This window comes from Cornus florida, unplaced genomic scaffold, assembly GCF_030987335.1.
Source record: "Cornus florida cultivar Cherokee Brave unplaced genomic scaffold, ASM3098733v1 CherokeeBrave_3.0.0_Hap2_Chr06, whole genome shotgun sequence".
Classification (NCBI taxonomy): domain Eukaryota; kingdom Viridiplantae; phylum Streptophyta; class Magnoliopsida; order Cornales; family Cornaceae; genus Cornus; species Cornus florida.
In genome coordinates, this window is record NW_026775576.1 from 99,504,932 (window position 1) to 99,522,888 (window position 17,957).

General features: G+C 37.3%; 1 protein-coding gene and 1 non-coding gene across 3 annotated transcripts; both read left to right on the plus strand.

Moving 5' to 3' along the window:
- Positions 1-371: 371 nt before the first annotated feature.
- Positions 372-16,437, plus strand: LOC132313298 (E3 ubiquitin-protein ligase APD2). 2 transcript variants are annotated; one of them, XM_059812009.1, is made up of 11 exons: positions 372-514; positions 590-889; positions 1,466-1,572; positions 1,677-1,802; positions 1,886-2,009; positions 3,281-3,355; positions 3,431-3,513; positions 14,131-14,277; positions 14,925-14,997; positions 15,080-15,428; positions 15,982-16,437. In XM_059812009.1, the coding sequence occupies exons 2-11, from the start codon at positions 607-609 to the stop codon at positions 16,055-16,057; spliced, it is 1,443 nt and encodes a 480-aa protein (XP_059667992.1). In that variant the 5' UTR covers positions 372-514; positions 590-606; the 3' UTR covers positions 16,058-16,437. The 2 variants fall into 2 exon arrangements, with proteins under 2 accessions (XP_059667992.1, XP_059667991.1); XM_059812008.1 differs by lacking the exon at positions 372-514 and having other exon boundaries at positions 521-889.
- Positions 16,438-16,983: 546 nt separating this feature from the next.
- On the plus strand, positions 16,984-17,056 carry TRNAF-GAA (transfer RNA phenylalanine (anticodon GAA)). The gene has a single exon. It is a non-coding gene; the product is annotated as a tRNA-Phe (tRNA).
- The last annotated feature ends 901 nt before the right edge of the window (positions 17,057-17,957 follow it).

Genomic DNA, 17,957 nt, shown 5'->3' on the forward strand with positions numbered 1-17,957 from the left:
ATAATATAAATTTATTTTTTTGAAACTGAACCCAGCAAACTAATTGCTGAGACATTTCCTCTTGTTTGAAAATTTACACTAATTTTCTTTGCCAAACATAATTTTGCAACAAATTTTTCTCTCAATTAGTTTTGTTGATCTTGATTATAGTTTTAAATTCTCAATAATTTTGGATTTTTGCGTTTTTTTATCGAAAAGTATTTAAACAACTTAAGGGTAAGACGATAAAATGACAATATCACCGACACCTAGTAAATATTTTGATTCAATAGGAGAAGGTAAGTGCCTAAGTGGGGTGTTTTTACACGTGTCTTAATATGCTCACTAGTGTATCCTCCACCTTCACTTCACTTCACTTCACACGTTGAACTGCGCGATATAAAAATTCTCCTAACCGTCTCTCCGCTCACAACTACCAGTCTCACACAGAAAGATTGAAACGACTGATTGGTGAAATATTCGGTTTCTCATCCCTTCTTCTTTGTTCTTCAATGGATTATACCCAACTTTTCAGGTACGTTACATAACAAAACTAGGGTTAGGGTGTGGGTTTTCACCTATCCCTTCAATCTCACCCATCTCTCTCTAGATTTGTGGTGTTTCAGGATGGAGGGATCAGCTCACACTTCATCAATTCCCGCTTCTTCTTCGTCGGCCACATCGCCGTGGGCTTCGAGGACTACAGAGACATCGACATCGTCTTCTTCTTCGCGTGTGCGTGAGGGAGAGGAGGAGACAGGGGATATTGGGCAAGCTCCACAGCTGATTCAGCAAGAGACTGGCGTTTCCTATAATATGGACTTCCCTATGACCGATGAAGAGACGTCGAGATTGATCAGAGACGATACCTGGTCTTGTATCATCGTTGTCCTCACCTTTTGGTTCTTTGGTTCGTTTTTAATTGATCTTAAATCTCTCTCTATATAAATAAATATGCGTGTATTGACTTGAGAATGCTAATTGTGCCGTTTAGCAAAAAATCTCTCACTATGCGCGTATATATATTGATGTTAATGCTTACTTTTCTGTTCATTTGATCTTAATGTCTCTCTCTATATATATGTATGCTATTGTGCTGTTTGGCAAAAATCTATCTCTCTATATATATATCGATGTGATGCTAATTGTGCTGTTTAATTAATCTTAAACCTCCTTCCCTGTATAATTATGCGTGCATTCAGGAATGCTAATTGCCTAATTGGGTTGTTTACCAAAGAAATCTCTTTTATATATATATAAAGAGATTGTGTTGTGAATGCTTGTGCGCGTGTAGTGTGTTGTGAATGCTAATTGTGTTGTTTAGTAAAAAATCTCTTTGTATATATAAATATCTTGACATGAATGCTGATTATGAAAGCTAATTGTGTTAATTATGCTGATTGTGAATGCTAATTGTGCTGTTTAGCTAAAGCTCTGATCAATTTGAGTTTATTTGGTTTTGAATTTGCGTTAATTTTGACTTCAGTATCTATGACTCTGATGTTGGGGGTTTACGGTACCGTGACTTTACAATTTGGACCAAATTGCTCGCTTCTAATACAACCAAACCCCTTCTTTGTTGATTATATAAAGGTAAGGTGGCACTGCGGACTCACTTTGAAAATATGTAACGTGTTTATGCTATTTCACTAATGTTTGTTTTTGGTGCCATGCGGATTGTGTTTTGTTTACAACAGGCGCAAGATTTAGATGATGCAAAGCTTGGGACTACTTTATATGGATTTTACAATGTTCCTCCTCTTGACGTCATTTCCACTTGGTCCGATACTCATACTCCCTATCTACCTTATGGTTCACATAAGGCAAGCTATTTCATTAAGTTTGTCCTCGAACCTTTTACTTTTCTGGGTAATGGTGCTAGAGTTGATTCTTTTCTATGCTACAGGAGTGGATATATTACTTGAATGAGAGATCTCAAATAAACATTTCATACAGTGTAAACTCCTCAAGCTCAGCATACAGTGTAAACTCCTCGAGCTCAGCTTCTATAATCCTTATAATTGCACAAGGTGTGTTTAAACTTCTCAAGCAGAGTTTATATAATGAACTACTGTTCATCTACTTTCTTTCATTACCCAATTAATAGGAATACCAGTAACTCATGTTTGGGAGTTCCGTGATAATTGCATTGCTCCATCTGTGTTTCTATGTCATTTTGTGTACAAAACCCCAACATCACGATGGAACCATCAGAGAAATTTGTGCCATCTTCACAAAAAGATTTCATCAAATCCTAATAGAGATCCCATTAAAAAGATTTGAGGTGAAGACTCCCATTTGCTTTAATGATTCCACCCAGAATGCTGAATTTGTACCTACAATTCTGTGTTAACTAGCTTACAATGGAGCCGTTGAAAATCCATGAATGTGCTCGATGGACAAAATTAGTACTGTTGATCTAAATGTTTTCATGAGCACATTTTCCTTTCTGTATTTTTCTGTCAAGTCCCAGATCATTGGCAGTTTTCAAATTGTAAATAGTTATGATGATAATCGGGCTCTATTCGAAGAAAAGTATTTGGGAATGTAGATTAAAATGCTTGAAACAAACCTGCCACTTCATTTACGATCTTAGAGGCTATCTTTGAATCTATGAACATTCCGCTATTTGTTGTATGGTTTTTAATTACTAGAAACAAGTGTGTAGATACTTTATTGGCTGTTCATATTTGATAAGGAAAGCGGGTATAGTACTTGCTGCTGGTAAATAACTTATCACTTAATGTCTCTATATACGTTTTTGATGAGCATTAGGGAGGAGTGGACGGCTTTTTGTGCCTACATAGCATTGCTGAATTTTCAGGGTTATTAATCTTTTTTCTCCCCTCCTATGAAATCTAATGATCATCAATTTTCCAAGAAACCTATATGCTAATCTAATAGTACTTTCTTCGAATATGTGCCTAAAGTCCAAACTAAGCAAACTGATAATGCCGGCATTGATGTTTCATCTAAACCATTTAAGGTTCTTGCTTATGAGGTGTGCTTGTGATTAGTAATTTACAAATCATGAACCATTTCCCCGACTTTCTATGCTTCTTCAGAATAAATGACGGCCAAGGATGGGATAATTTCTAACCCAGATCTTTACCTGCAAATGTTCTAATTTGGCTCTCTTTTTTCTCACGCTATTTTGTATCCTTTACAATTGTGTGCTTGACTTTGTGTTTTAATAGGCAGAAGTGGTAGATCTGGTAGAACTGTAAAATGAAATTTTATATAGACTTTTGTTTTTGTAAGGTTATCATCTAACTACTATTTTAAAGCTTTAACATTGCAGGAAATGAAGGATTTGCCAAGTGGATTGAGGACCCATCATATCCTAACACGACCTTATCATGGAATATCATTCACGGTTAGTTGAAAAGTTAATAAGTATGTGTCTTCTTTGTATCCCAAGGCTATAATGACATCAACTGCTTCTCCACAGGAAGTGGTACGATCCAGCAGGATATCGTGACGTCTTCCAGTTACTATGTTGCAGTGGGTAACTTGAACTCGGAAGAAGTGGAGGTAATATGCAAAACCGCATCTTATTCGATTGATTTGTGTTTATTGGGAATGTGTTGGGCTTTGTACTATCAGCTACAAAGTTATTTAAAATAATGAGAAATACAGATATTGGGGCTAATAGGTGTTGTTTACCATGAGAGATAGAGAGAACAGAGAGAACAGAGAGAACAAATCTGTATATATTTCACCTACACGCACCAAATAAGCCTATATAGGCTTATATAAGGGATACAAGTCTCCTTAATAACACAAGGGCCTACTAATATAATGTAATTACATAATGGCCCAACATATATATATATATAACATTCTAACACTCCCCCTCAAGCTGGAGAATATATATCAAATAATCCTAGCTTGGAACAGATAGTTCTTAACCGGTTATGACCCAATGCTTTGGTAAACATATCAGCTAATTGATCTTCAGACTTCACGAATGGAGTAGAGATGCTCCCAAGCAATATCTTTTCTCGAATGAAGTGACAATCAACTTCAATATGTTTGGTCCTCTCATGAAACACAGGATTTGAGGCAATGTGAACTGCTGCTTGATTATCACAGAACAATGGAGTAGGAACTTCAACTGTTAACCCAAGTTCTTTTAGAAAATGTTGTATCCAGGTCAACTCACTAGTAGTATGAGCCATTGCCCTATACTCAGCTTCAGCACTAGATCGAGCTACCACCGTTTGCTTTTTACTTCGCCATGTAACAAGATTGCCTTCTACAAATGTGCAGTAGCCTGTAGTAGATCTCCTATCTGAAGGAGAACCAGCCCAGTCGGCATCTGTAAAACCTTCCACCCTGAGATGACCATTTGATTTATATAGTAACCCAACACCTGGAGCTTGCTTGAGATATCGGATAATCCGAAGAACAGCAATCCAATGTGGCATTCTAGGAGCTCCCATAAACTGACTTACAACACTAACTGCATATGAAATATCAGGTCGAGTGATAGTGAGATAAATTAATTTCCCAACTAGACGACGAAATCTGCCCGGATCATTAAATAGATCACCCTCATCAGACACAAGTTTTGTATTCGAATCCATAGGAGCATCAACCGGGCGACCACCCAACATACCTGTTTCTTCTAATAAATCCAACACATATTTTCGTTGTGATAAACTTATACCCTTCTTGGATCTAGTAACTTCAATACCCAAGAAATACCTAAGTTTACCCAAGTCTTTAGTGTGGAATCAATATTGCAGAAACAACTTCAACTTAGCAATGCCTTCAGAATCATCACCTGTGATCACAATATCATCTACATATACAACAAGAAAGATGAAGCCAGCTTTAGTGCGCTGGTGAAATACCGAATGGTCAGTCTGACATCTGTTAAGACCAAATTTGAATGCTGCCTCAGAGAATTTTCCAAACCAAGCCCGTGGAGATTGTTTCAATCCATATAGGGCCTTTTTAAGGCGACAAACAGTGTGAAGAGACTCCCCCTGAGCAACAAACCCAGGTGGTTGCTCCATATAAACCTCTTCGACTAAGTCACCATGCAAAAAAGCATTTTTAACGTCTAACTGAAACAGAGGCCAATGTCTATTAGCAGCAAGAGAAATCAAAACACGAATAGAAGAAATCTTAGCAACAGGGGCAAACGTCTCATCATAGTCAATACCATAAGTCTGGGTATAACCTTTGGCAACAAGACGAGCTTTAACCGCTCAACGGAACCATCTGGAAGATACTTCACGGTGTAGACCCAGCGACAACCAACTGGTTTGACACCTGGAGATAAAGGAACAAGATTCCACGTGTCATTCTGATGCAAAGCATCAATTTCATCTTGCATGGCTTTCCTCCAGCCCGAATCAGAAAAAGCATCCTGCACAGTCTTAGGAACAAATGTAGTAGACAATTGAGAGGAAAAACATGAGAAAGATGGCGATAAGGAATTATAAGAGACATACTGAGCAATGGGATGTTTAGTAACACAGGAGCGAGGAGCCTTACGTAGTGCAATAGGCAAGGATTCAGACGCAATGGAAGGTGTTGGATCCAAAGACTCTGAAGACGACGGAGGAGGCACGACAGCAGATGGCTTTGGTCTTCGAGTGTACACCTGTAACGGGGCAGGCAAAGGAGATCTAGGCTGAAGAGAAAGTGAGGGAAGTGGAACCGCAGGAAGAAGCGACTCAGAAGTAATATCAAGAATTGAATCACTATCTGAAAAATATGGGACGGACTCACAAAAGGTCACATCCATGCTAATAAAGTACCGTTGAGAAACAGGACTATAACAACGATAACCTTTATGAGAACGAGAGTATCCAAGAAATACACACTTTGTGGCACGTGGGTCTAGTTTATCAAAACCAGGACCAACATTGTGGACATAACAGACACAGCCAAAAACTCGAGGAGTAAAAGAAAACAAAGGAGAATCAGGAAATAAAATAGAATGTGGAGATTTGCCATGTAATACAGATGACGGCATACGGTTAATAAGATGACAGGCAGTAAGAACAGCATCACCCCAAAACCGTTTAGGCATGCGCATATGAAACAAAAGAGCACGGGTTACTTCTAAGAGGTGTCGATTCTTACGTTCTGCAACTCCATTTTGTTGAGGAGTATAAACACATGAATTTTGATGAATAATTCCTTTATCACTAAGATAGGTATCAAAAGGGGTTGCAGAATATTCCTTAGCATTATCGGAACGTAAAATACGAATGGGACAGCCAAACTGAGTTTTGATTTCTTTTCGAAATTTTTGAAAAATTAAAAATAATTCAGAACGATCTTTCATTAAAAACAACCAAGTCAGGCGAGAATAATCATCCACAAATGTCACAAAATAATGAAATTTATTGATTGAAGAATGCTTTATTGGACCCCATACATCTGAATGAACCAAATGAAAAGGACTAGAGACACGATTATTAACCCTAGACTTGAAAGACACACGATGGTGCTTACTAAGTTAACAAACCTCACATGACAAGAATTTCAAATTACTAAGACTAGGAACTTGACGCTGCAAAACTTGAAGTGACGGGTGTCCAAGACGACAGTGCCACTGGAATGGAGACAGAGAAGACTGAAGAGCCACAGGATAAGGTGCCACATCAAAGTAATATAAGCCACCAGTTTCATTCCCCGTACCAATCGTCTTCTTCGTCTTGAGATCCTGAAACACACAAAAAGTAGGATAAAATGTAACAGAGCACTGAAGAGATTTAGTAAGCTTACTGACAGACATTAAATTAAAGGGAAACTGAGGAACATATAAAACAGATGAGAGAGACAAGGAATCACTAAGTTAAGTTGTCCCCAAACCTGAAACCTTAGCGGAGGAACCGTTAGCAAGGGTAACTCTTTGAGAAGGAGGTACAGAATTAAAATCAGATAGAAGAGAAGAACATCCAGTCATATGATCGGATGCTCCAGTGTCTATGATCCAAGGACTGCGAGTGGAAGACAATAGACATGTGGGTGCAGTACCTGACTGGGCAAAGGTAGCCGTGGAAGATGAATTAGATGCTTGCTTATAAGAAAAAAACTGAGTATACTCATCACGTGAGACAGGGACCGTATCTGATTCAACTACATTATGAGATCCAGAAGCAACATCATTCGGAGAGGAGGAAACTTGATTTGCATAACTAGATGGTTTCCCATGAAGGTCCCAACAAAAATTCACAGTATGATTAGAAAGACCACAATGAGTACATTTTCGTGATTCCCTGCCACGACCACGTCCTCCCCGTGAATCACGACCGCCACGTGTGGAGCGTCCCCCACGACCTCCACGGAAAACAGTATTTTCACCCTTTGAAACAATCAATGCTGAACGTTCACCACTCTGCCCAGTATTCAAAGTGGAGGTATCACTGACAAGTGTAGCGCGTTGAAGTCTAGAAAACACATCAGCAAGAGATGGAAGTGTGGGACTGCCCATAATCTGTGAACGAAAAGACTCATAAACTGAGGACAAACCAGTAAGAAAACGAACAACATTAAAGTCCTCACGTTGTTGTTGCATACTGCGAACATCAGCAGTAATGGGCTGATACATATTCAGCTCCTCACAAATGCCCATAACTTTGGAATAATACTCTTCTATACTGTGACTACCTTGTTCAAGATGAAAATACTGCTTACAAAGCTCATAAACATGAGTGATATTACCTGTCCCAGAATACAGTTGCTGCAATCTGTCCCATATCTCCTTTGCAGTATCTAAATAAAGTAAAGTTGTACTAATTTGGGGTTCAATACTGTTTATCATCACAGAAATGATCTGAGCATCTTCCTTTTCCCATGCATCAAAAGAAACATCAGTTTCCTTGAGTTTCTCTTTAGTCAGATGATTACCAAGGCCTCTACCTTTGAGAAAAATTTTAACTGATTTAGCCCACAGTATATAATTCTTCCCATTGAGTTTAACAGAAGTCATGGAAGAATGAAGACCAGAAGTGGGAGAAAACAAATCTGAAGTGGAGGCCATGTCTTACCCAGCAAAACAGAGAAGAAAATATGAAGTAGAATTGGTATTCGGGCCGAACCTGGGCAAACGGGTCGGATCCGAGAACAAGTCGGATCTAGGCAAACGGGTCGGATCTGTACGAGCGGGTCGGATCTGGACAAACGGATCGGACCTCGGATCGGATCTGGTCAAACGGGCCGAATCTGGGCTATCCCGGGTTTACGAAACCAGGGTTGGAATAACTATCCCAGGTTTAGTAAACCAGGGTTGGAATAGCCTCACTCCTGCAGCCAAACACCACCCTTCTCCTTCACAATCAGCGCCGGCGAGAACCAGAATGTTGCCACCGATAAGAAATTTCAACACCCGAGATTCGCAATGGAAAGACAAGGCTAGTACACACCCTAGCCCTTGCAGCGGTGACGACAACCCAACAACAACAAAAAAAAACAGCGATCTAACAACGGAGCGGAGAGGGATCGCGATGATGGAGCTTCTGCAACTTGCGACAGCCAAGGAAGCCTCGACCAGCAAAACGAAAGGCGTCAGATTTGAGAACGACGAACAAATCTTCAGCGAGTCAGATCTGAGAACGACGAACAAATCTTCAGCGAAGAACAGAGTTGGCTTCGATCTTGATTTTGATTTGTAGAAGAACAACCCAACCCAGATGCAATCACAACTACAACCCGCTCTGATACCATGTTGTTTACCATGAGAGATAGAGAGAACAGAGAGAACAAATCTGTATATATTTCACCTACACGCACCAAATAAGCCTATATAGGCTTATATAAGGGATACAAGTCTCCTTAATAACACAAGGGCCTACTAATATAATGTAATTACATAATGGCCCAACATATATATATATATATATAACATTCTAACAATAGGTAAAGAGCAAGAAAGAAAAGAAAACTCCTCTTCCTTCTAGATGAACCCAATACTTGCTACTTTTTATATTACTGACTTTTGAAACCAATGTCCTTGATATATATATATATATATATATATTATTATTATTATTTTTTATACCTTAACTTTGACTCTGATTTGTGAAGAGAGTGTCTGATCCAACTTCTTTTTGATTAAACAAAAACATCGTAAGATAAGGTAAAGAAAGAAAGGTAGAGAATAATATAAAAAAATAGCAAGTACTAGATTCATCTGGAAGGAAGATAAAAAAGGATGATGTTTCGAGTAGATGAAGATGAGAAAAGAGTAAGAAGATAAGGTAAAAGAGAGATGAGTAAGAAATAAACAGGAGATGATGATAGACAGGGATTAATAAATGAGAACTATTTCAATTCTCTCAAAGTATTATAGTTACAAGAGAGAGAAGAATCCATGAAAATATAGTTTGGAGCAATCAACTATTTTCCGCCACACGACAATTTCATGAGCTCCCCTTTCCACAATCTTCAGATGTAATATCAAGCTAGTGATCAAAGGAACAACAAGCCCTTTATGTTGAAGTTCAGAGGTGGAGGCTCCAAAATCTCACCAGAACTATATGTTAAGAAAAATAATCCTAACCCATAGTTTGTGAGATGCAAAAATAATATATAGAGAACAACACAAACAAGAACAGCAGATTTATGTGATTCACACGAACTAGGGCTATGTCTACGGAGTCGCAACGATTTTACTATGATGAAAAGCAAAAAATAATTACACAGAGATCACAAATAATAGTCGTCCCCCACTTTACTTATATAGAACTAGGGTGTTAGATGACGTGGCATTCACATCATAATCAATGGCTCAAATTTTGGCTCTTAGTTTTCACCAGCTCACTTATTCGTGGACCGCAAGTCATGATATTCATATGGAAGTTTGCCAACCCACTATGGAATTTGTGCCAGCCATTGATTGGTTCAAGCTACCATATATATATATATATGATATATATGCTAATTTGTTGGCTGGTCTTATTAACAAAGGAAACTAATGATATTAGTTTCAATTTACGGCTCATATAGCTATATAATATAGTTGTATCATTGTAAGGAAACAAATTTGATTGATTGGCATGATCAGTTGACCTTTTTCGTTATACTTGGGCACCAAGTATTTGTTTGGCTATAAATAGCTTTGTTTGTTATTCAATTGAAGATCATCCGAAATTCGAAATTGAGTGAGTTGTATCAATATCAGTATTGAGTAAGAGCTTGTGGGTTTAATTGGGTTTTGGGTGTGGGCCACTTTGCTCTGTATCTTTTTATTTCTATAGTGGAATATTGTTATGTTTTCTCCCCGTGAACGTAGGCCTATCAAATCACGTAAATCCTTGTCTTGTTTGTGTGTATGTTATTTTATCTTCTTGTCATTTATTTTTTCTTGTTCTCATAAACTCCTATTCGATTCTTATTTCATAATAAACTGGTATAAGAGCTTTTTTGGGGAGTTTTTTGAGATGTTAACAAAATACGCGATTGAGAAATTTGATGGCAAGATTAGCTTCAGTCTTTGGCGAATTAAAATGCAGGCCCTGCTCACTCAGCAAGGTCTAAAGAAGAAGATGTTCGGAAAGAACAAGTTGCCAAAAACTATGTCCAATAAAGACAAGGATGAGGTCGATAAAAAGGCGCACAATGTGATTCTTTTGAATCTAGCTAATGAGGTGCTGCGTGAAGTTATTGATGAAGACACGGCGGCAAAGTTATGGTTGAAATTGGAAAGTCTGTATATAACGAAGTCTCTCACCAACAAACTCTACTTGAAATAGAGACTCTACACCCTTCGTATGAAGGAAGGTATGCCTCTTAAGGAGCATATTGATAATTTCAATTCTATTCTTATGGATTTGAAAAATACTGATATTAAAATTAATGACGAGGATCAAGCCCTTATTTTGTTATGTTCTTTTCCTCCTTCCTATGAGCATTTTGTTACCACATTGTTCTATGGAAAAGACACTATTAGTATGAAGGATATTAAATCCTCATTGAACTCTCAGGAGTTGAGGAAAAAGGTGTTTGAGAATATTGGAGATGAATAGGTCGATGGTCTATTTATAAGAGGCAAAAGTGAGACAAAGGGTTCTGGTAGTAGGGGCAAATCTAGATCTCATAAAAATTTGGAATGTTACTATTGTCACGAGATAGGGCACATCATCAGGCACTGTCCCAAACTAAAGGCAAAGAATGGGAATGGCAAAGAGAAGGTTCAAGAAGCAGCTTTTGCGGCAGCTGCTACAACGAGTGATTCGGAAAGTAACGAATATGTTCTTATGACAACCTTGTGTTCAGGTATGTCATTTAATGACAGTTGGATTCTTGATTCTAGTTGTTCCGTTCATATGTGTCCCGGTAGGGATTCTTTCTCCTCCTATAAAGAGGTGAAAGGTGGTTTGATTTTGACGGTGGACAGGAAAGCTTTCAAAATTTTGGAAATTGGAACAATCAAGATCAAGACGCACAATGGGTTGATGAGAACATTGTCAAATGTGCGACATGTACCGAATCTGAAAATGAATCTTATTTCAATAGGTGTGCTAGACTCCAAAGGTTACAAGGTTGTAACAGAGGGTGGAGAAATGATGGTCGTGATGGATTCTCTTGTGATGTTACAGGGCACCAAGGTGAAAAATTTGTATCCTCTCCAAGGAAATACAGTAGCAGGTGGAGCTACTACATGATCTTCTACACTTCGCATAAAGCTGTATATAGGTCTTGGCAAAGGAAGAGTTAGAAAGAGGAGTGACGATCCTAGTTCTCAAAAAAGTTGTGAAGGGACTACACAACTTGATGGGAGAATGAAATCCGTTTTCATATAGCAATCGAAATTGCAACAGTCTTTACAGGGAGGTAGACCCATGAGGATAGGTGTGATATTAACTTGCAATAATCTTGGTGGCAATGAGATAATCCATTCGAGCGCCATTAAGATACGTGGGAGGTAAGTAGTTGCTCACAATAGAGATGCAAGAAAAAGTCAAGGACGTCCTGTACTCTACAAGGGTGAGAAGATGACTTTTCATTACGAACCGGTGGTTTGTGGGCGGTTGAAGAAGATTGTTGAAGGAAAGAGTTTCTAAGGTTGTTTTTGGTAAGCGCTTAGAGTTGGACAGAAATATTGGAGGTATGCTTGTGGCTGTGCAAGACATGCATGGGTTGAAGAATGAGAGCCTAAGGGTTAAGTTTTAGGATGACTCAAACTTATCTAAAATTCTATATAATTTGTTTTGTGGAGAAGACGTGTTGTTTGGCAGAGATACAGTGGCTTATACAAAATTTTCGCAAAGGTGGAGATTTGTTAGATGACGTGGCATTCACATCATAATCAATGGCTCAATTTTTTGCTCCCAGTTTACACCAGCTCACTTATTCGTGGAGCATAAGTCATGATATTCATATTGAAGTTTGCCAACCCGCTATGGAATTTGTGCCAACCATTGATTGGTTCAAGCTACCATATATATATATATATATGTATGCTAATTTGTTGGTTGTTCTTAATTTCTTATTTACAAAGGAAACTAATAATAGTAGTTTCAATTTACGGCTCATATAGCTATATAATATAGTTGTATCATTGTAAGGAAACAAATTTGATTGATTGGCGTGATCAGTTGACCTTCTTCGTTATACTTGGGCACCAAGTATTTGTTTGGCTATAAATAGCCTTGTTTGTTATTCAATTGAAGATCATCCGAAATCTGAAATTGAGTGAGTTGTATCAATATCAGTTTTGAGCGAGAGCTTATGGGTGTAATTGGGTTTTTTGGATGTGAGCCACTTTGCTTTGTATCTCTTTATTTTCATAGTGGAATATTGTTTTGTCTTCTCTCCGTGGACGTAGGCATAGCCGAACTACGTAAATCCTTGTCTCTTTTGTGTGTGTGTTATTTTATCTTCCTGTCGTTTACTTTTCTCTTGTTCTCATAAACTCCTATTCGATCCGATCCTTATTTCATAACATAGGGTTACAGAAGCGCGCCCCGCCCCCCCCCCCCCCCCCCCCCCCCCCCCCGGCGGGGTCTGCCTCAGAATCTGTTTTCTTTTTTGAAATGGCTGCTCTTATGGCCAACCTTCTAATAGTATTGTAGCCATTTTTGAGACTGTTTTCTTCATTGTTGTTGTACTATTAACTTTTTTTCATTTTGTCTAATAATTTGGTGGATCATACCTGTTTTATTTATTTAGTATTTTAAGATCGGAAGGCTCCCACTGTTGTACCATGGAGGTTAGAAATATTTGTTTATGGAGAGAAACAAATGGTTAATATTTCCATTTGTGTGGGCAGTGGTGATGTCATTGTTTCTGAAGCTCATATATATGAAATAACACATATAATGGTTGTTACCATATTAAATAATTGATCAGTTGGAAGCGACCCTGTAATTTTAGGATCTATTTTTTGGTACAATTTGATTAACCTATGTAGCACAGTGTGTCGGGTAGAGTGCTGGTGAGACACATGACCACCAATTTTGAAAAATAAGATGATTTTCAAAGGCATTACACGTGTTGTGCGTATGTATTACAGTGGAATTAGACTTAAAAATACAGCCGCGTTACCTGTTTACTTTTTTGACTTGTTAGCAACCACCCTATCACTACTTCTCCATGTAACCCATGTCCAACTAGCTAGTCATGCCTTTAGTTACAGGACCTCAGCAGGTACTGATTTCATCTAACTGATTGGTGGTGGGCTTTAGAATCTAACGTCTGTTATATGGATTCTTCTACGTGTGTGAGGTACCCCTGTTGAACATACAACACTTGGCTATGGGTACGGGATTGTGTTTAATATGTCTGTTTGGATATGCACCTAGCAAACGTAACTGCTCATTTAAGCTCACTATTAGCATACAAAACTCTTGTTAAGTTCATTTTATCCTAAAAACAAAAGAGATATATATATATATATATATATATATATATATATGGATAGCAATGATGTACTAGTCATTAACCAATTCTTGCAACCATAAAGTTGGAAGTGTGAATCCATGCTATTATGAAACTTGTCAGCTCAATATTTATAAAAAATTAAAATTAAAATTAAGTAGTAGATTGATTGGACGTTTGTTTTCTTCTTTAAGCTGTGTTTATATATCATCCATTTTTTCTTGTTTTCTTCTGTAAGCAACTTTGATGCTTCACTACTTTTTCACTAGTTCACAAAATTCTCACATCGGATTGTATGTTGAACAGGTGCAATTAAACCTTAGGGTAAAGGCTTTTCTGTATAATGCAACTGAGGCTTACTACAAGTGTAATTTGGCTGATGGCCCTTGTAAATTGAAACTTTTTTTCCCAGAGGGAAACGCTGCTGTGTTAACATCTCCTGGTCCAGAACAGGTTAGTCTGTTAGTAGAATTGCTTGCAAAGGAAACATTCTTAAAGTCAACAACAAATCCATCCTAGTAAGTAGTACCCTATATTGCCATTGTCTTCACTGGGAAGCTTAAACATCTAGTTTTCCAGTCCAAGTATTTAACAATATCTTTTATACAAAAATCTCAATTCTGAATTTTGAGGTTTCAGATAATACCCCATGACAATTTAGACAATTGGTAGGAGGATGGAAACAACTAGTGTTCCCTGCCACTGTCCCAAATATGATATGCATCCATGAGTGGATGCTTCTCTGCCTCTCAGTGATGATACACCCAATTTTAAATACATGGGGACCGTCATACATTCCCAATTTTATTAATCCAGCTACATGTTTCTTTTAGCACAATTTGTATCTTTAGAGATTGTTTAGGACATATATTGGTTGGTTTTGAGCAGAGATTCTCTCAGCCACTAAAAATGAGTTTTCCATGGAACTGGAGTAGCCTATTCAATGGCTGGTTCGAACCTTATGTTCTAAACATAACACGGGGATTCAGTAGGACTCTTTTATCCTTTCCTTCAGAACTCCATGCATTATATGTTTTTCAAATTTCTTCCATACGAATTCAAAATTTACATTAAATTGAGGTTCTTATTGGTTCTTCCAGGGTACATCCAGTAACGAGTGGCATGTTAAACTGTCCTATGGACCTCGATGGATCACATATATTATCGGCACAGGTATACTTTCCCCGCCATTTCATTCTCAAAACAGAAACTCAGTATATCGAGTTTCTAAGTTTTCATTTTTTCCCTCTTGTAGGTGGAATGACCATCCTCATGTTATTGGCATTCCACATCTTGAACAATTTCCAGTGCAACCGTGAAGTTGGAACTAGAGCACATTTTGGGGATATGGGATCTGAGAGAGCTCCTTTGCTCTCACGCAAAGATGATGATCTCTCAAGTTGGGGCTCATCTTATGATTCTGTCTCAGACAATGAAGATCCTGAAGATGGCCTGGCTGTGGGTTCACTTGAAGGAAAGCCACTGAAAGACGGTGAATACAATAGTAATATCCGGCGTCTTTGTGCAATTTGCTTTGATGCTCCTAGAGACTGCTTCTTCCTTCCATGTGGGCATTGTGTGGCTTGTTTTGCATGCGGAACAAGGTAACTACCATCTGCCCTCACCTTTAACACCAAATGGAGTTTTTGAAATGCTTCACCTCAATGCATTTCCGTCAAATTAGGGAAGACAGTGGAGCTGTGCCATCCCAACATTGAACATGTTGAAAATTATTCTGCCCTGAACTAGGGTTGGATTTTAAATGTGACAATGGGGTTTGGTGTGGCACATATAACACATGAATGAAAACTAAAAAACATGATATTTAAATGGTTGCATGGAATATATTGATGAAAGGCATGTGGAAAAACCATATTCTGTCACTGGATAAGAAAGATAATAAATCATATACCAAAGCTGAGAGAGATTTCAAATATATTACAATAATAATCTTATATGGTGCTTTAATAACTTGCAAGAATGTCACGATCGAAGCATTGTTTGACCTGCCCTCTTGAAATTTCAAATCGATATGCTGCAAAGTGCAACTTTATTGTAATCTCCACAAATTGCTTTTATGTGGTTTCCATTTTGATGTAATGGTAGCCAATGTAGTTTTTAAATGTCATTGATGTACGACTTAATACGATACTGCAGGATTGCAGAGCTGGCAGGTACTTGCCCCATCTGCCGTAGGAACATGAAGAAAGTGAGAAAGATTTTTACGGTTTGACCAACATACAGAATTTTCTTACACGGGTGCTTCTTGGTTGAGTAACTCACAAAATGGACTAATTGTGTTTACACCATTGCTCTTGTGCTGGAGATAGTATTTGATCACGGAATTTATAGATAGGTGATCAAAATAGTTTTGCAAAGTAGGATGGTAGAGCCTTTTGTTTTTTACATGTATCGTGAGTTGATCACTTTCTTTTTCTTCTTTCCCCTCCGTTATGGTTTATGTATATTTGTTCAAAAACAATTTGCTCCAAAAATCAACACTTTTTTCCCTTTTTTTTTTTTTTTTTTACATCTCCAAAAACCAACTTGTTGATTATCATATTGGCTGGATTTATATCACATTTTGGTTATTGAATCGAGTGTTCCTTATTATCTGACCCAATGATTGGGCTCCACACTGCATGTTGTTGTTTGAATCCAGCTCATGGAATGATGGAATGGCCTAATTAAATGTGTTTTTTTATGATTAAAGTCATCTCATCTCTTCATGTCCTTATTGCTTGCTGAAATTAAAGCTCTTTACTTTCAAAGGTGAGAATGCTGATTTGTGAAAATAATAATAAAATGTTAAATCCGTGTCTCTGAATGCAGTCTATACCAACTAAAAACCATTCTAGTCTCAAATAATGTCAAAACAATAAAAAAAAAATTCTAATTTGGATGTTCATGTTTTTCTCAAAAGAAAAGCCAATGATGGAACGAGGTTGAGTTTGGAATCTTTGGATGTGCAAATATATATATGTACGTATCATATATATGTATTGTCCTTCTGGAGACATATTTGAAGACAAAGTTCTGCCAATTTGAAAACGCGTTGAAATTATACCCCAACTTTTTTTATTTCGAGTCGTGGGGCCATGCTGTAAGAATTTCAGAATGGATTCATTTTTTCTTTTCATTACCAACAAAAAATCAGCAGCGGGGATAGCTCAGTTGGGAGAGCGTCAGACTGAAGATCTGAAGGTCGCGTGTTCGATCCACGCTCACCGCATCCTATTTTACTTTTTATTTCGCTTTAATTTACCCAAAAAGCCCTTCAACTTTTAAGTTTTTGCCCCATGGTACTTTAAATTTAGCAAGAAACCCCCTTTGAACTTTTACTTTTTTTGTCTCTTGTACTCTAAATTTAGCAACAAAGTCCCTCAATTTTCAGAAAAGATTGAAATCTTCCTCCCTGCTGTTAACTGGGCTCCGTTTGTTTCGACATAAAATATTCTTTTTGAAAAATATTCTGTTTTTTTTTTTTATAGGTAAAATATTTTTTTATTTTTACTTTATCGGTATTTGATAAAGATCTACGTCAAGGTTGAGATCGAGTTCATCAGGCGGGACATGTAAAATAACTTGTCGAAAATTAATTAATAAGTTATTTTTGTTAAATTTTAATATTTTTTTTCTTCTTAAATATTTTACGACAACCAAACACCAAAAAATAAAAATATATATATTTTTATAATATATATATATATATATATATATATATATATATTTGAAAAATAAAATGTTAATTATTTAAAAAATATTTTACTTGTAAACAAACGGAATGTTAAAAATTTGACTTCACATGCATTTTACAAGACGAATTAGTTGCTATAAAATTTTCCTATTTACTATTTAAATTGCCCAAAATGTCCTTATAATTTATCTATGATAGAATGTATACGGTACTAGAGTACCTGACTGATTTATTACGGTACTATTCTGTTCTTTGCTCATTTTCTCAAACATCTCTTTGTAAAACTACCTCATAATCTCTCCTCTCCTATGAAATCCTCTCTCTTAGCCCACTTCACTGTATCTTTTTATCTAATCAATGTAACCTTCAAATAAACACAATGGCCTTCCATGAGAAATCACAAAAATCCAACAAAAGAAATAGAACCAATGACCTA